The following is a 20,092-nucleotide window of genomic DNA, read 5'->3' as shown; positions in this document are numbered from 1 at the left end:
CTACCATCCGCTTGCGCTCAGCTCCGCTTCAAATCCGTCGCGTCGTCTATCGCGAAACTTCGCTGTAACGTCTGGCCGTAACCTTTACACAGGTCGCAGATCGCGCCGATCGTTCGCGTGCTTCGGTATTCGCAGAGTTCTTGAACAAGAGCTGCACGTGACGAGCGCGTGCGGGCGTGCGAAATCAATATTTACTGGTGATTGGTTAGTGAACGTTGTGACAGTGAGAGCGAGATAAGAATACAAGTGGAACAGTATCATAAACCTCTGGGACAATATGTCAATATTTCTAATCGTTTTCTCAGTGAAGTGTTGTGAGTAACGAATGTTACCTCCGTCGGGAAGGAGAGCATTAACGGCGGAGACTCTTCAAAACATGATTCTTACTCCGGACAGTAGCGCGCAGGACACGCTAAGCACATCATCCGCACCAGAATTACTGATCCCCAGCGTATCCTCGCACGATTCCCGCGCGTCCAACGTGCTGCGCGTACCCAGTCAGGGCATGTCTAGTCCGTATCATGTAATGCAGTTAGCAGATCATCGTCTTAGTCCCAGTATGCCGACGATGGACTCGACTGTTTCATCCGCTAAACCAGAACCTGAGCTCAACATAGGTACGCGTACTTTTTTTTTTTTGTACAATGACGAGATCACGGTGAATAATACAATTTATGATTGGCGGCATGCGAGCGTAAAATGGGTGGGATCACGATGCCGCGACAGTGGGTGAAAGCAGAAAGTTGTAATGCGGCGCGATGCTGTAACCCGCTACACGCGCGAGAGAGGAGAAAGTGTTCTTCTTTCCCTCCTACCTTTCTCTCGCGCAGCGCGAGAGGAGAGGAAGCCGCGGCAGAGGATATCGTTATGACCTGCATTAACGAAATGCGCTTCTCTCGTTTGTTTCAGAATTCGACGGGACCACCGTGCTATGCCGGGTCTGCGGTGACAAGGCATCCGGTTTTCATTATGGAGTTCATTCCTGCGAGGGATGCAAGGTGAGTACCGGCAGATCAGTTGTCAATTACATAGCGATCCGATTCCTTTGGCTATCGTCTCTACGCAGTCTTAAGTTACAATCCTTTGTTCGACTTTTTAAATCTGAGACGCTGACGGAATCTAATCTCGCATGAGCGATCGGCAATGCCATGTGTTTTTGCGCCGAGCGATTTCGATATGTAAATTTGTCCTAGTTTTGTTGAGAAAATCAGTCTTACTTTACTGTAAACATCAACTTATTTATAATTAAAAAGTAAAAATTGAAAATTTTCAAATTTCAATAATCATAAAATAAAATGTGTATAATATTAAAAAGATGAAAAAAATCGAAAGAGAATTTGATTAAATTTTCATCAAGGTACCCAAGATGGATTTTAAATTGCTTAAAAAATTCATAAATTCAAGACGATAGCTATAAATTATTAATGTCTTCTATCTCAGAATATCGAAATTGTTGTGCGACGCCATCCAGAGAGTGAATGTGTGTGAATGTAAATACGTGATGTGATATCAAGGCTATATAAAGAGCTGTCGACCAAGCACGGAATAACCTTAGCCACGCGGAAATCATAAGAGATTTAAGGTGATCCTTGAAGTTTCACAAGCCGGTAGTTCCTCAACATCGACAGAGAATCTCATGAAGGCCTCTTTCAATTTATGTATTGCCAGGGCCATCGTGCACATACTTTTTAACGACTATAATACTATCGATCAATGTATTATAGTTAAAAACATCAATCATTTTTCTATAAATACTAGTCGATGTCGGTCTTGTTTTTTTATTCGCCATTCACAAGATTAATCATTATTTTTCTCAGAAGGAAAAATAGTTAGGTAGAAAATATGACAAATTTTTTACCGTGGTATTTCCGTTTCAATAAAGTGCAAAAAAAGGTCAAACCAGGTAGACATATCGAATTCTTCTCAAAAGTCCTTTTTTCGTCAGCGGCTCTTATGTGAAGCTAATGTTCCACCAAAAAATTTGTCAAATAAGGCTCACAAAAAAATCATAAAATTCTAAAAACGCCATTCAAGACATAATGACTATGCATCTTAATTGTTTTCTCAACATATTTGAACATTGGCAAAAAATATGGAATTTTCCTTTGTCACGAGAAACTTTCCGAGCCGTTCTAAATTATATTCAGATTGGCATCTTTTGTTTCGTTTATTCGCGTCGACTCGGCCGGAAGCGGATAGTAGGGTCAGCACTAGCTATCGACGCGTTTTAGGAAGTGAAGGAACGGCGCCACTACCCACTGCCGGTTTTACCACCTCCATAACCACGCGATGCGGTGGAGGTGGTCACGCTACCAGGTACCGTGTATCGTTCGCGCTCGCAGATCGACTTAGACCACTCGCGCGGTAACTTCGTGCCATCGTCTTTCTCATGTTTCATACCATTTAATCTGATTTTTTTAAATAAAATATACGTATTCGTACAAAATATTTATATTATTCGAATGCGATTATTATATGGGTTATGTAATATTACGATTTTAATTTGTTGGTAAATAATAGATGTTCACAAATACAAAATTATGCATGAAAAAAGTTTTTAATTTGATTATATTTTTCAGCTTGATTAAATCTCTTCAATTTAAATATTTTTTAAATTTTAATTAAATATATAAATATTTGTACTAAAGCTCAGGTATTTTATGTATTTTATATATTAAATTAAATGCATAAATACTGAACTAAAGAAATTTAATCAAGAGTTGAAAAATGTAATCATATTAACATTTTTTAATGTGTAAAGTATATAAATTGTTAAGAGATTTAAATTTTTCAAGTCTTTATTTATATTTGTATTCGTTTTGTATTCTATTTTCGTTTTTGAAAAGTGACTATACCACAAAGAAATATGCATAGAAAATTTGTAATTTGTATATAGCTGCACACGGTTTAAATACATCTTTTTGAAAGTCTTTCACAATACATAACAAACAATTTGTTCTGGTGGTTTTCTGAGTGAAATAATCAAATAGAGCTAATGGAACCGCAATAGACATCCTCCTGCGGAAAAGTCCTAAAAGGAAAGAAATGAAAGAGAGAGTTGCCCTACCGAAAAACCGAGATGATTGCAACCGCGGGGAAGCGAAAGTATAGAAAAGATCTTTCCAACCGTAGCGCAACAGCAGGTACCTCTGCTTTCATTGCTTTTATTATACCCACGGGAGAAAAGAACTATGTCGATCGCATTCCATACGAAAAACACCTGACGAAGATTTTTTTTCGGTCGCCTCCGTCTAGTATCCTTCCTTCTACTTCTGTTCGTCAGTTTGTTCCGACGGTTGAAATTCACTGAGGAGACTAATCGCTCGGGCAGAGTCATGGCCCCCGACTGGTTGACTAGGTCAGTAACTTATAGCCGCAGCGCCGTAAGAGGCACTAAGCCGAACGAGTCTCCATCGAGTGACCTAGCCGCTAGCGGTAGAGCGTCTTAAGGTACTGGAAGAGGGGCTTGTGGAAAGGGAAGAGAACGCGGAAGAGTGTTGGATATCTTTAAGACTAGGTCGCTCGGTCACACCACTACACAGTCGCACTATTTCGCTCTACTGTCCCATCAGTACGCTACTTTTCTCATAAACTGCAGTACTGAAATATTAATTTCGTAAGAAGAAAAAAATGTCCCGGTGTATAAAACGTTATATGACTGTCAAGAAAGCCAGTACGATATTTTTGTATACTTTCTATTATTTAATAGATCCGAAAATGTAAAAAAAAAATAGAACGAAAAAAGAAATTAAAAAATTAAAAAATTTCAAATTCTGAGTTGTCAAGTATTGATGATGAACGAGAGAAATCTTTTTCCAATATGAAATAAGTCAAATTTAAAAAGTATGATGTCGAGTATTTTTTTTCTGATTTACCGAGAAATAAAGCTTTTCAATGTATTAAAGTATTATGCAGGAGAATAAAATAGATGCAGTATTTTAAATATTTTAGATCAACTTGAATTAAATCGATTGCAGGTCGAGAATAGTCGAATGATGTTATTATCGCTCTACTCCAGCGATCATAACGGTACATATCGCAGCAGATTGAATTTGAAATAAATATAATTTTCACAGCGCTTTTCATTAGTATTGTGTGGTTTGGTTAATCTGTAAAGCTTGCGATCTCGTTAAACATCCTATATTAACGTTGAATTCACGAACTTTCAATAAGAAAATTTTTTTATCTCACAAAATGAGAAAATATAAAAATTCAAATATTTGACATAAAACTCCAAGAAATCAATTGTCACAAAGCTGAAACTCTTATGCTAATTCCCTGTTGAAGACATTAGACAGCACTATTTTGGAAAAGAATGAGGTTTTTTTAAATAGTAGAGCTCCTCTTTAAATCTTCGCGATACAAAACAATCGGTGGAGGTGCACGTCGGCGCTTTTTCCGGAGGGTTGAAATCAGGCGACCGGTGCATTAACCCTCCGGTCGTCGACCCTCCGAGCCAGTTACGTCACTCTCCCTCTTCCTCCTCCTCCTCCTCATCCTCCTCCTCCACCTCCTCCTCCCTCATCTCGCTGTCCTCGCCGCACACCCCCTTCCCACAGGGAAGCCTTCCCCCACTCTCCTCTCCTCTCTCGGGTAACCGTCATTTTTGACGTCGTAACGAGTCGCGATCTCATTTTCATTTGATTGCGCGAGTATTTCGGTGCTCGCTTGAGGTTACCGACCCCGGTGCATCTACTTTAGAATCGGGTCAGCCGCTTATTATCGTGGTAGGTGTTCGCTCGACGTGGTATTTGTCCACCGAAGCGGGAGCTCTTCGAGATAACGCTTTCCCGCAAGGCGAAATCAGACCGCTGCAATTTTTACACCCGATAAATTCGTCCTACGAAACACGATATTATCAACGAAAAGTATAATGGATCATTCCTGCCGTTCAAATACATACGTCACTCCGCATGACACGTTAGCGAGCTAACGTTTAGAAGGATTCGGAATTCAGAAGGGTGAATCCCGTTGCACAAATTAACAATCATTTTATTGACGGAAAAATTGAAAAGACATTTTCAGAAAAAAAAAAGTTAAAGTTCTTAACTATTTATATATCATTTGTATCCTTTCACGGAGTGAATGCCGGTAAATCTTTTGATTAGGTCGGGTAATGAAATCGCATCGTGAATGCCAATAAATAATTTATACATAATTTGATAAGCATCTTACTTATATAAGAGCAATCAAGATCAATATCTGATATTATAGTTATGTATAACTAAATCGTATCGCGTCGCTCTATCGTTCAGTAGTATAAGCCGAGTACAAAACAACTGCGCGCACGGGAGCAGCCATCTCTGACCTCTGCGATCGACTTTACCGATATCGATGCCCGGGCAACAGAACGGAACGGCAAATTCTTGGGGTCGTAGGAGAGTGTTAGAACGAGCTAGCGAACGAGCGAGCGGTTAATGCCCCCGAGCAGAGCAGAGAGTGTCGCGACTGTTGGAGCAGCGCGCACGCGCACGCGCGCGCGTTACGTACGTCACCGTTACTCCGTTTCGCGTCCTCCTCTCTCCCTCTTTGGCATCAAACCTCCTACTTTTACTATGGCACCTCACGCCCCCACCACCTTCGCGTGGTAGCAGATACGCTCACCTTCCCCTACCGTCCCTCAGACAGATCCCTCCCCCTCTATTCGTTGCAGCAGTCGCGCGCTCCGGTCGTTGGCCCCGCGACCACATCGTGTGTATATCCCACACTCTCTTCATCTATATATGTGCATGTATATGCAAGCGTGTAACGCGCGTATACAACCCTGTACCACCGTCACCGACCGACGTCTCCTCTGCCAGCTACTAAGTGTCATCGCTGCACTTCCACGGAAAATAAAATTGGAACTTGAACGGCTATCGGCCGGACAACGAACGCTTCCACTAAATCGTGAGGCTAATCCTCGCGCGATTCCATTCCAGATTGAAATTGAGAAAATTTCTAAGATCAGTTTTTATCAGTCACGCATTACCGCACATCACTATGCCTGTGTGTTTTAGCTTAAATTTCAAGAAGTTGAAGAATTCTTCGTTCTTTTAAACGTTATAGTTTAAAGAGATACTATTGTAGTAATTAATTTCTTAGTTAATAAGATGTTGCGGAAATGAGATTTTTTTCTCATTGGAATAGAACGGAGAGTAACAGAACTTTCTCAACTTGGCGAAAGTTTCGTTTCATTCTCCTCTCGATGCATTTTTCCTGAAGCTATTGTTGAATTCAGTATTTGCTATTGGAATTGTTTAGCGAAGAAAAGGAGAGAACATTTCTTATCGTCATTAAAAATTGTCATTTTTATATACATGGAGTTAGCACTATAGCAGAAATTAATAAGATATATGAAATAATTTTTAATTAGAATTAAAATATTGATAATAGGTTTTCTAGTTTCTCTCATGAAGATTTTGAGAATAAGACGCGTGCGCAAAGGAATACTCGCAACTTGAGGTAGCGCGCGAAGGTGGTCGCCCCCTGACCCGTCACGGGCCATGCACGGTTCGAGAGATCGATGCACCGCATTCCCCCACACCTCCTCCTTCACCCTTCGCTCGTCGGATTCCCGCCGACCGAGAGGTTCAACAGGGGTTGCTGGCTTCGTCCGGGCATCCACGATAATAACCCGATAGCATTTCGCTGCAATTTCAATGATTTTTTGGAAGAAGAAATACCTCGAATTAAATTCTTTTAGACTCATAAAAATATAAAGTAATTAATGAAGTATTTATTGAAATTATTACATTTCAAAATTGTAAATTGATATTGGAGATATCTTACAATAATATAACTTTCAAAATAAATCTTAATTACAAAACTTAATTATTGATTTTTGCGAATTGCTCCATTATTTAAAATAAGCCACCTTCCCCTCGTTTGAAGGATCGAAGATGTAATTCGCCACTGAATTCAACCGTTTGAAATGATCGAAGGCAGCGAGGCTTAACATTGGCAACGCTGACAGTTCATTGACTTGCATCAAACGCTCGCGCCGATTGACAGCCCGGGCGCGGAGGTGCAACGGTACATCGTTCTCTCGATGGGCTCCGCACGAAGTTGAGGTAGGCGAGGTCGCGTGTCTGACGTCACGGCGGAGTTACTCGGCGACGAGCATCGCCAACTTTTCGTACGCGTACGTGCTTCGACGTACGCACACCCGCAACTGTCGACGCGACGACGACGACGACAACGACGACATGACGAACACAGAAACATATAGAAGCTTCGCGAAGGGTCCCCCACGCGTTGCGCGCGTTACGTAATCGTCTCGCGAGGTCGTTGACCGATACACAACGGGAAGTATCTTTGCACTAACCTACCCCTTTCCCAATTTTTATTAATTCCACACTCTTTTTCAGTGTGTTCGATTAACGAAATAGAACTTGGAAGTAAATATAAAAAATGATACATAAGTAGGCAAGAAATTTGTATATTCACGTTTATTTGCGAATAGGTGGATATTAGAGAAGTATCAATGCGAGGGTAGGAACCGAGAGGTGGTAGGGCAGGTCGTTCGGAGAGGGTGGTCTCCTCCGGTCGGTAGGTGGGGAGGAGGGAGGGAAGAAACCCGTTAGTAGAGCGCTCGCGAGCCTCTATGGTAGCGCTAGTAGATACGACGAAGAGGACATCATCTAGGGTTCACTTCAGTGCGAGAGAGAGAAACTGGGAACTGGAGAAAGAGAGAACTCAAAGAGGGAGACGGCCGAGGAGCGCCAGTCCGCGCAAGGGGGACTCTCACTTTCACGCGGTGAACTGCGGGTGAACGTCCGGGAATTAGGTCACAGTGTCCCCCACCTCGGTACGCCAGAGGCAATGTGCCGAGGCTCTATGTTCTCTGTGCTAGAAAGAGCCAGTCCACAGCCAAGCTTCGATACAAACGGTCGCTTCTTTCCCCCTACGAAACTCGCGTTGTACTTAGGTACGCGCGTCCACCGTGGAGACGGACTACCCCCGAGAAGAGACTCCACGGATTTGGTGAACGCGTATTACGTGAGGACAGTGACCGATACGAGCCGCCAAAGATAGATTTCCTGCTTTCGCAGAGAATACTCTTACCTAGGTAGAATCATTAGTTTCGAACGATACCGAAAGATACGTAGGCAAGTGATAATCATTTGATTACGGCACGGTGGTTTATCGTATTCGTTTCGTTTGTTAGACGCCGTGCGATTTTTATCTCAGCCAGAGTGAATTAATGGGGTGCTTGTGCGAATGTGATCTGGCCGCCCCGCGTTCGGGGACCGATTGCTCATCGGGGTCTTCGTCGGACAGCGACGGTCAGATTGACGAAGGTTTTGTTGGTGATTCGCAGGGCTTCTTTCGTCGGAGCATCCAGCAAAAAATTCAGTATCGTCCGTGTACCAAGAATCAACAGTGCAGCATCCTCCGAATCAACAGAAATCGCTGTCAGTATTGCCGTCTCAAAAAGTGCATCGCCGTCGGCATGAGTCGTGATGGTAAGTCCTTTCAATATTTTATGCACAAGTATAAGCTTTGTCACTTTAGACAAAATTTAGTGGTGAATCAATCGTTGTTGAAAGAAATGTAGGATTATCTCATGTAATTTACTAATAAAACTTTCGCCTAATTAAATTAATGAAACAGTTCTAAAACGCGTTATGAAATATCTCATTTATAGACTCGAGAAATGCTACATCGCCAAACGTATAAGCATACTCGTAAGCTTAGCTTTTTAATTAAAATTCCTTGTTACATTAATAAGCATTATATATTCTTCTTTGCTTTTTTTATGTGTCATACGCTTTATAAAAAAATTTTTTTAATTTAATTTGCGTGTGTTGGGTCATTGACCGTTTGCGTAACGTTGTTCCCCGCGACACGATGTCGCAACGGGCGAAAGTGGCCAATTCGCTGTTTGAGAAAGCAACGGCGATTATCTTTCAATTGGCGTAATCAGATCTTGCTTTCTTTCCGACGAATTGATAAAATCCTAATCGCCTTTTATCGAATAATCGGTAACGCAGCTGCGCGGGATGCTGCACAACATCTCCCGCCCGGATCATTGACCTAGGTCGTCGACATGTCACACGGTCGCCAGTATACATATCTCGTTTTTCTAACAAAATTAGAACGCGCTTCCTTAAATAGATATGAAACTATATTTTTATCAATTTTTGCGAGTTACCTAACATCAATCCAGTTTTTAAATAGTTCTGATGATTCGAATGTAGCCAAAAGTCTAATCGATTTATTGTCATCACAAGTGACAATGCGCATGGCACGGACGTTATCTTTCGTCTTAAAAATCAGTGTAAATAGCGCGCCTACCGATATCAATGCGATTCGCGGGGTCAATAGACGGCCGTTGCTCGTCTGGCGGGTGACTTCGTGTCCGTAGAAAGAGTACCGCTACTCGCCGCTATGTCCCCCGGTGACCCTCCCACCTTCTTCCACCCTCCTTTCCCAGCACCGCTCCTCCCTGTCGCCGCGCTCCGTCGCCGTCCTTCTCATTCCCCACCTCGAGGAACGATCGTTGTCGCTTGCTTGGCTTCTTCGGTCGTGGAACGCAATCATTCCCCACCGACGGCGACGGCGCGCCGTCGCGTGGCGCTACACTCCATGCGGAGACCTCGCGAACTTTGCTTCCTAACTACGTTCCCCTTCCTCGAAGCGTTCCTCTCCTTCATGAGTCTCCCCTCTTCTACATTGTCTGAATCCCACCTGGCTGGTAGGCGCATGCTCCCGTCGCGGGCTACCGTCTGGCCAGAGTCATACGTGACCAAGTGGTCATAGCGCTCCACGCTTTGCTACGGATAACTTGTCGTCATTGTAGTCATCATTATCATGACCGGGCGCGTTTTTTTTTTTTTTTTTTTTCATTTTTATTTCATAACGTCAAGAAATGTTTTTTGTAAATGCGATTTTAAAAACAAGACTTGTACCCCGAGATAAAACGAGTTAAAGCGAACTTGGTGCGGAATTGACTGACAATGAGAATTTAAAACAGCTTTTTAATACCGATTAAGTCCTTTGCGTAGGATGCTTCGATTTTCTTGTATATTCCGGATTATTATATGCAGTTTTCAATTGATATTCTGATATTACTTGCTTTCGTAATTAAATTCATAATCGTAATCAAATTATATGAAACCTTCTATAAAGATATGAAGACATGAAGATGAAAACAAATCAAATGAGTAGTTCGCTTTAGCTTATAGGACACGTCTTTAACGTTAAAGATCGATAGTCCGCAAATAGATAAAGCTGGCTATCGACAGCTGGTGACAGGGTTGGTAGCTAGCAAGGGGTTGCACAAGGTCGTCGAGGGTAAGTTACCCCCGACAAAGGAAGTTCGCATCTGCGCATAGAGAAGTCCAACTATCTCTCTCACTCTTCGCGCCGGGTGCTACGGCTTGACGCGTACATTTGCTCGCTATATAGTGTATATAGGTCGGCGGTACGCCTCGTGCGGCTGTCGCTGAAACCAAGTTCAAGGCCAAAGGCTCGGCAAAGGCCACATTCGCGTGCGATGGTGGGGGTCGTTGATGGTTGAATAAGTGGAGGGGCTGTTGAACGCAACCGCGGAACATCACTCAGTCGGCGGTGATGCTGTCTCGTGTTTGCACGCGTACTCCGGTCGCGCTCGTTTTTCAAACTTCGAGCGGCAAACCTCTCCGTCGTAGCACGCGCTATCTCGCGCCGTGCGATCGCTTGGAGTGACCCGCGACTCGCGAGTCAGCCGAGAGGATCGCTCGTGGCTTATCAGTCAAGAACGTGCAACGCTAAAGTCAAGGGATCCTCGTGTACCGAGGCACAACGCGGTGTGATTTGGTGTTGTTCAAGAGAAGTCAACCACGTGCGTGAAAGTGCGATAGAATCGAAAATTAATCGGAGATTTAACGTAGTGCGTTTCCCTGAATCGTCATGGGAGACGAGTTGCCAATTCTGAAAGGAATCCTTAATGGAGTAGTCAACTATCACAATGCACGTAGGTGTCCCTTCGAAAACGTCATTTTGATGTATAAGCGGTTTCGATAGCGATCAAACATTTAACGTACTTTCTAATTGAAGATTCGCAACGCGCGGAGCAGCAGCGCTTGTGAGCGCGCGTGAGCGTGCGGCACTTTCATCTCTCCCGCGAGAAAGTCGTGCGCTTTCCCCTCTGACTTTTTTTCACCTTTGGCGCGAAACCATATCTGGTGTGACGGTACTCACGCTTTGAATAGCCGTTGGTTTTACCGTGATCGAGAGCCGCGTTTCTTTCGACTCTCTCGTACGCCCTATGCGAGTATCACGCGAGTGCCGACATTCGTTTGCGCGAAGGTCATCTCGTGATAGCGATTCGTCGCATGATTCACCCATTGATCGCATTAACTATTTATCGTCGTCCTTCTTTTTGCGTGCGTCGTACGAGCCTCACAACACACGTCTAACCCTTTGATTTTATTTGTTTCTGATTACAGCGGTACGATTCGGCCGCGTGCCCAAGCGTGAGAAGGCCAGGATTCTGGCTGCTATGCAGCAGAGCTCTCACAGTCGTTCTCAAGAAAAGGCGGTAGCAGCCGAGCTGGAGGACGAGCAACGTCTGCTTACAACTGTGGTGCGAGCTCATATCGACACATGTGACTTCACCAGGGACAAAGTAGCTCCGATCCTCGCCAGAGCCCGCGAAACCCCCAACTACACCGCGTGTCCACCAACCTTGGTAAACAAGCTCGACCTTTCCTCTTGACATTGACGCGGGTTACGCAAACCATTCGTGTCGCTTTGAGATTTGAACGGTCAGCATCTATGCTGACGTCAATAACTATGCGAGCCTTGGGCTGTCTTGATCTTTCAAGCGTTCTACGCGGAAATCGCGCGAGAACCAGGCGACCTCGGCTGCCGCGAAGGAGGAAGCGAGACGCGATGAGAGCGCGTAAATATTTCACTTCATCTCGTCCCGCCTCGCTTCGTCTCGCCATGCGAGGACGCCTAGTATGCTCTTCCGACTAACGATAGCGATATGGGCGACCTTCGGCGCGATTTAACGATTCGTCGCCTCCTGACCTCGGGATTTGGTTCCTTCTGTTACAGGCATGTCCTTTGAATCCTAATCCGCAACCGTTGACTGGGCAGCAAGAGTTACTTCAAGACTTCTCAAAAAGGTTCTCGCCGGCCATACGCGGTGTCGTGGAGTTCGCGAAACGCATACCTGGATTCAACCTGCTGGCACAGGATGACCAGGTCACTCTATTAAAGGCTGGCGTTTTCGAGGTGCTGCTCGTGCGATTGGCCTGTATGTTCGATGCTCAAACGAACAGTATGATCTGCTTGAACGGCCAAGTGCTCAAACGAGAGTCCATCCATAATAGCAGTAACGCGCGATTCCTAATGGATTCGATGTTCGACTTCGCCGAGAGAGTCAACTCCTTACGATTATCTGACGCTGAGTTGGGACTGTTCTGTTCGATTGTGGTAATTGCCGCCGATAGACCTGGACTACGCAATACCGAACTGGTCGAACGTATGCACAATAAGCTCCGAAATGCTCTACAGACGGTACTAGCACAGAACCATCCCCAGCATCCCGACATCCTTCATGAATTATTAAAGAAAATACCCGACTTAAAAACTCTGAATACCCTCCACTCTGAAAAACTACTGGCTTTCAAAATGACCGAGCAACAGCAGCAGTTGCAAGCCCAACAACAGCATCAACAGCAGCAAACGCAACATGTCATCTCCCCTCAACAACAGCCGCATTGGCCAATGGAAGAAGAGCCTCCGGCTTCTTGGGGTTCCGCTTCGGACGTAACTTTAGACGAAGCGGTGAAGAGCCCATTGGGTAGCGTGTCGAGTACAGAAAGCACCTGCAGCGGCGAAGTTGCCTCCTTGACGGAATACCACCACGTAGCACCAGCCAGTGGTCATCATGCATCGAGTGCGCCTCTTCTGGCTGCCACCTTAGCTGGTGGACTCTGTCCGCATAGACGACGTGCGAACTCTGGCAGTACTAGTTCCGGCGATGACGAACTTCATCGTTCTACTATGTCCAAAACTCCACAGCCACCTCAGTGTCGCAGTTTCCGCAAATTGGATTCGCCAAGTGACAGCGGAATCGAGTCCGGTACCGAGAAGCCTGACAAACCGGCCAGCAGCAGTGCCAGCAGCGCTCCTACATCTGTGTGCTCGAGTCCACGTTCGGAGGACAAAGAAGTCGAGGATATGCCAGTGCTGAAGCGCGTACTTCAAGCACCACCCCTATATGATACCAACTCATTGATGGACGAGGCTTACAAGCCCCATAAGAAGTTCCGCGCTTTGCGCCAGAAGGACAGCGCCGAGGCTGAGCCCGCTGTGGTAGTTCAACACACACAGTCTCAATTGCATCTGCATTTAACCTCACCACCAGCACGCAGTCCGCCCACTCAAACGGCGCAATCCCAATGCCCACAAACCGGGAGTCTGCTGAGCAGCACGCATTCCACTCTCGCGAGAAGCTTGATGGAAGGTCCACGAATGACGGCTGAACAACTGAAGCGTACGGACATCATACACAACTATATAATGCGGGGTGAAGCCAGTCCCAGATCACCGACGGCATCGCCATCGCCCGCGGAACAATGCGCCTCGACGACTACCGTGACCACACGCTCGACGCAAGGATCTCAGGGTCTTCTGCAATGCGCCACCACGAGCTATTCGAACAGATGGCCGGCCACCTCGGTGATCACGACGACGACAGGTGCGCGACAACAGCAACAGCAACAACAGTCTTCCTCAGACTATCTCGCTGTTGCCAATTCTCCTGCTTCGTCACCGCGATATCTTTCCGCGGCGGCAACTAGTAGTACGAGCACGAGTCCAAGGCCGACCTCGAGTACAGCGGCTACATTGGTGTTATCGGGCTGTTCAAGCAACATGATGGAGCTACAGGTCGATATCGCGGACAGCCAGCAACCGCTGAACTTGTCTAAGAAGTCGCCATCCCCATCACCATCTCCCAGACCGCTTGTTGGACCCTGCAAGGCCCTCTCTCTCGAGGCGTAGTGTTCTCGCGAGCTCGAGTGATTTCTCATAATATGCATTGACGCGCGCGAAACCGGGATATTTGATCCACTAATCATCAACCGGCGGAAAGTCGTTGTCATGACGCAACCTTCCCCGGCCTTTAACTAGAAATGAAAGTGCCAGGACGCTCTGAGCGCGTGACAAACCAAATAATTTATTAATTTAAACTACTTATGGCTAAAATCGCGCGAAAAAGGAGGTGGAGGTTACGGAGAAACGGACAGGGTACATCTCCGTGTACAATCACGAGGAAGACAGACGTTCAGTGGCGAGTTGTTTTCTCCGAGTGCGCGAAATGACGATGAACAGACGCTTGCACGAAAGTGTCAATTCGATGAAAGCAACAGTGCCGTGTAGGGGAGCCACCTCTATCCACCTAAAACTACCTATCTACCTGTCTACCTATCTAAAAACCTATCTGCTCTAGGTGTACATCTAGAAGATAGAGCATCTGCGATGGAAAAAAAGAAAGGTTGAGTGTTACAGAAATTAATAATCTATCTACATGTGATAATCATGGAAATCGCGCATCCTGTACAGTCTCCACCTCATTCATTGATCATCTACTCTACTATAATTATTAAATATAATTATAAAACTAATTATATTATAATATTATTGTAATATGTGTAAGGTATCATAACCGTAAAAAATTATCATTTCGTGTACATGTAGAAAAAGACGCGTATGATACTCTTGTGCGAATGATGACAGATAGATCTAGAATGAATGGGGAAAAAGAGAGAATGAATGAGCGTGCTTGTGCAAATGAGTCGGGGCAAATCGAAAAGCTTCTTGATCGCGGTGGCAACCGAGAATGAAAATCGCGTACGCGGTTTTAAAAAATTAAGCGTTTTGTTATGAGACTGATCGGTCCGCTGTGGCCACCAGTTTGCAATTACCGTACCTTTATATTACATGTCGTGTCTCTTCGTCGGGAAGACGACGCGAGAAGTAATTGTATCCTTTAATCGCGTCGTATAGCGAAATAGGTATCGTAGGCCCGCTTAAACGCGTTATACAATATTATGTGTCGTGTGTGCATGCATGAAAGTCAGATTAGATAGATCGAGACAGGCTTGCGAAAGAGAAAGCGAAGGCGAAAAAAAGAAAGAGAATGAGGGGAGAAAGAAGAAAATAGAAAGGGAACGAAGGAGAAAGAGAGAAGCCGCGAAGCGCTCGAGCAAAGCGGAGTTCCGATTAGAACGTTGAAACGCAGTGTAAATAGTAGATTCGTAAGGCTATGTCCTGGTAGGTGCGAGTGAACCTCTTCTGCTTCGAAAAAATCGTGAGAAAAGTTAGAAGATACGCGGCGGGCCGCCGCCGACGTGTTGTTGAGACGCCCCGCCCCGCCACCTCTCCTTTAACCACCCTGCATATCCCAGTTCCAGCATAAACATCGCAACGAATACGCATACACTTATAACACGCTGAGTTGCGGGCGAGTAAACCGATCTTGAAACAGTTGTAGAAACAGTCATGCCTCATTTCGAGACGGGCTAGATCCTCGCGGTTCGACCTAGGAGGAGCTCATTTTAACCATGTCCGTCTTGAGTTTTGTATCAGCTTGGTCCTCAGATGATTTAAATAGAGTTGCAATAAAATTCGGTCAGATTAAAGAGAAGCTAGTACTCGTCAAGAATGGAGCATTAAAAGCACATTCAATCTTCCGGCTAGAATATAGCCTAGCCAGAGTATTCCTAAACAACCACCCCCTTTCCCCAGCTTAGAGGTCTCTGTATTTATTGTACCTAAAGAGAAATGCATTTCCTTCGCCGTATCGCGTGTATCACGTCTACTCGTTTGTCCGAGCGAATCCTCGTAGAATCCTTCTGATTGTCCTTACACGAAAACACGCATATACACACAAAAGGGACTCATTTACACACACATTTGCACACTGAGCGAACACTTATTCTTGTCCTTCCCCTCCCCGCAGACAACCTAGCGTTGATATTCGTAATACTTGTTATGCATAAACTACACATAATTATTATAGTAAACGATACATAAAGTATGATATATTTCCCTATCCATTAAGAAGAATACAAACACAGCTGTTGTTTCTGGTGAAAAAAACGAAAAATATGGATAAAATGTACTCTACTACATGCAAGAAATGCAGCCCCGCATATTGCCCAGTGAGCACGTCATTTTGTACGCTTGGGAGTTGTGAGGTCGTCTGAATAAACATTGTCTGGTGAATTATACATAAAAAATATATTGTCTTCTTATTTACCACTAACCTATTACCTTCCGATTCTCCCAAAAAGTCCGAGATCTTACCCCGTATCTTCCAAGAATATATTCAAATCCTTATCCGATGATTTTATTTTCATTTTATGTATAGTATGAAAAATATAAATTTATCCATTAGTATTAATATAATACTATTATCCATTAGTATTAATATAATGTACTATTATTATTATATTAATATATAATATAATAATATATTAATATAATGTCTATTTAAAATTAATTTATGCATAAGAAACAGAAAAGGATATGATGCTAATTGCTTTTTAAATTAAATGTAATTATAAAATATATGTAATCATTTAATTATCAATGATGAGATCTGAAATATTTCATATTTAAAAAATACTTTTGCAAAAAGGTAATTCATATTATTTAACTTTCAATATTCTCATTTGACTTGCACAATTCTATAATCATGCTATATATTCGTTAAGCTGGACGTCGTGATGTTTATATATTTTTTTGATGATACCTTGAACTTTACGCAGCTTTGGTAAGTATAATATTTAGGTACGACTACACTTGGAATTTGTTGGAGTTAAGCTATTGAAGACATCGACACAATTGCAGCAAAAGACTTAAATGTCTTTTCGTTTACTATGTTATCAGTCACCATCTTCGAATGATCGATTAGATCGAAAAGAATGATTTATTTCTACCCCTTATCTAATTACTTATTTTACGCATCAGAAAAGAGTAATAAAAAATATAGCGTATACGTCAAGTGTATAAATCAAATTGCGCACAATTTAATATCGAAATATGAGGGTTAATTATGATAGGAATGTGAACAATGATGTTCTGTAATTGTTTTTCCTGGAGCCCGACACACGATCTCTCTCGTTGATCCGCCGAATCCGCCTACGGTGAGGTGCGGCATAACAGAAACGGTAACCACCCCTCTCGCGTAAATACCTACATTGGAGGCGCGTGGCGCCCCGTGGGCGTCGGTTGCCACGCAACCTAGTTCTCGCTAACGTGAACTGTCCTATCGTGAACTCTGCACTTCGCCTCCACCACATCATCATGTCGATGCGCTTCATCATAATTGCTATGTCACGCGAGGGCGTTGTATTTTTGAATAAGAAGAATAACAAAAGTGAGCTATTAACTAAAAATACCGGATGAAAATTGGAAATCTAATTATCATCCTGATTTAGCTACATGTTCGAATCTGTCTGGCACGAGTACATTACGGACCGATCAGCTTCGATTCAACAAATATATAATGTGATGTTGGTCTCATCGCTGCCTCAGATTTAAAATAGATATTTATCTATTTAATTTACTATATATTTGACATATATCGCCATATGAATTGCGAGTATAAATCGCGATACGAGTTTTGCCCGTGCATCGTGCATTCGTTACAAGGATGCATCATGAGATTGCAGCGAGCCGTTAATCCGCGTTAATTCTCAGACGTCGGGGTGTCTCTTGAGCTGCACTCCGTCGGTCAGCGTATCCGTCGGGCCACGGATTAAGCAAGCAAAAAGAGAACGTAGAGAATGAAGCTGCCGGGCAGAGATCGACAACAAGTCGTGTCGACTAACAATAAACCACTGAACAGAACTTACTGTCGAGCGCAATGCGGTTAACTCGAAGGTCGCTTGTTAACCTGTTAGCCCTCGCGCTATGAACATACAATCATAGACAGCAAATACACAAAAGTGACTTGTGAATAACATTATTTTAATTCTTTATTCTAAATTTTCTGGAATACATAAAATATTTTTCAAGTTCCTACGACACTAAACCATCCTGTTTCGATTCTATTATATAAATATAAAGTTATTATTAAAGAAACAAATAAAAATAATAAACGTTATCAGGTTTCAAGTACTATTCATTGTCTCGTTGTGCTGTTCCGGCTGTTGACACAGGGGGAGAATACAATCACAAAAGAGGATGCCGATCTCGTTGGATATATCTGTGGCCTCGGCCGGAACCTTGAACGCGCTCCTTAGCCGAGACGCAGAGTGCGAAGGCTTTTATGCGTAGAAGGGGGAGAGGGGGGACGGAAGTGCGGGGGACGCGGGAGCTGGATACGCGGCTCGTAATGTGAGGGCGTCCTGGAGGCTGAAACCCGGTCTGGGAATGTACTCTGCTTGTCCAGGGACAGTGCGCATTCTCTCGAACGCCAGTAGAAGGTAGCCTCGAGTCGCGCACGCCGTTGGTAGGATTCCATCGCGAAGACAATGCCCGCCTTCGTGGCTTTCCGATAATTGGATTCTAAGTATAAAACCGGCCCACAAACATAAATCGCGAATGCAATCGGGATGATTTCCAGCGGGTTCACTCTCACGACTCTTGGTGTGCGCTGCTACTAATTGAAGTACGTAGAAATTTTTTTTTTTGCGGATAAAAGTAAAATATTAAATTTAATTATACATCTATGTCATTTTTTATTTTTCGACAAATCGCAATAATATAACGCTAATTTTAAAATCTAACTCAGGAAAAAGGTAAACGTGTATCTATCTACGGTTTGTAATTTTAAATTTTTATAAATCTATTATTTTATCTCTAAACAAAGTAATGCGTTTCTGCGCAAAGTAATTTGTTTTGAAACCGTATGTGAATCTAATCTTTCTATATTACCGTATCTGTAAGTTAATAATACCGAGGCTTTCTTTTCTTATTCTCTTCCGGGTTAAGACACTTTCATACTTCGACGACTTACCCCCGTCGACCTATGCCCTTCGACGATTCCCATCGACGTTTCTTCTACGCTCCAGTTTCACGTAGCAAGGTCGTGACCCTTACGAAAAACGCACCATCCTTACGCACGAAGTAAGCTCGCCCCAGGTTTTTTTCACCCCTCACAGACCCGAAAATTTACGAGCGATACGGCCTTCGACCGTCTTTAAGAGCCACGTGCGTTCCCCTGCCTCTCCCCGATTCTCTAGAGTCCTTTCAGTAAATCCCTTAGGGTCGAATTTCACATACTATAGGTCTCATCGCGAGATTTTAGCTAAGAGTCACCTTAATTGAATTAACTTTTGTTAAATTCATTGCATATGTGCAAATGTAATGTGTGCACGCACGCGCGTAGCTCATAAAATTTAGAACATCTTCTTTATAAATAAAACACATCTCGAGATTTCGATAATGTATATAAAAATAACTAAAGAATTCAAATAACTGAAACGAACTTTAACTTAAACATATTCGTTCAAGAAATTTATCGTACGAGAAGAGAAGTGTTGACTGTTTTAATTGCGTTTCAACGAATCATAATTGGTGAGATTAAAAAAATCTTTTTGAAATGCAATCAAAACGCTTCGCTTCTTGTACGATAAATGTTTTCAAATTGTATCATGTCCTTTTTAAGTTCCAGTTCTTAACACATTACAGATTTTGACACAAGAGGAAGAGAATAAGTAATGTCACCTTTTGTCACGTTATTCTCAGAATAGAAATTTGATACATGATAAAGTAAGCTTCAAACTTCGGGTAGGAAGGAACGAGGAACGAGTAGCTACACCTTGACCTACCATCCTTGGCCGTCATACAAGGTGTGGATTAATATTTGTGCCCGACGATGCGCATAAAGAGTTGACCAGTCCGAGGGGGAGCTAAAGCCTTGAACCAACAATGAGCAAACACTCATTATCAGCCAGGAGCAATGTCAAACGACAAGCGAGTTTCTCTCCTCTCACTTTTCGCTGTCTCTCGAGTGGATCATAAAATCCGCTAAGCTTTTGCAATGCGGACGGTATTAGTACAAACGGTTGTTGTTCCATACACTGCAATACGAAAGTAAAGCATACATTCTCGCCACGTGATATTTTCTTTATGAGAAATAAAATATTGTAGATAAATC

General features: G+C 43.5%; 1 protein-coding gene across 3 annotated transcripts in view; it reads left to right on the top strand.

Annotated features, from left to right (window-relative positions):
- LOC105835710 (nuclear hormone receptor E75) overlaps positions 1–16,223 on the top strand; it is a 42,232-nt gene extending 26,009 nt beyond the window's left edge. The window contains exons 1-5 of one of the 3 annotated variants that reach the window (XM_028194165.1): positions 311–617; positions 910–998; positions 8,303–8,447; positions 11,415–11,656; positions 12,028–16,223. In XM_028194165.1, the coding sequence (XP_028049966.1) occupies positions 326–617; positions 910–998; positions 8,303–8,447; positions 11,415–11,656; positions 12,028–13,983 (2,724 nt within the window). In that variant the 5' untranslated portion in view covers positions 311–325 and the 3' untranslated portion in view covers positions 13,984–16,223. Of the gene's footprint in view, positions 1–310; positions 618–909; positions 999–8,302; positions 8,448–9,890; positions 10,940–11,414; positions 11,657–12,027 lie in introns of those variants that run through there. The other 2 variants (XM_012679206.3, XM_012679207.3) reach the window with 2 other exon arrangements.
- Positions 16,224–20,092: the final 3,869 nt, after the last annotated feature.

This window comes from Monomorium pharaonis, chromosome 3 (assembly GCF_013373865.1).
Source record: "Monomorium pharaonis isolate MP-MQ-018 chromosome 3, ASM1337386v2, whole genome shotgun sequence".
NCBI lineage: Eukaryota > Metazoa > Arthropoda > Insecta > Hymenoptera > Formicidae > Monomorium > Monomorium pharaonis.
Note: the sequence above shows the minus strand (reverse complement) of the source record. Positions and strands in the feature narration are given on the sequence as shown.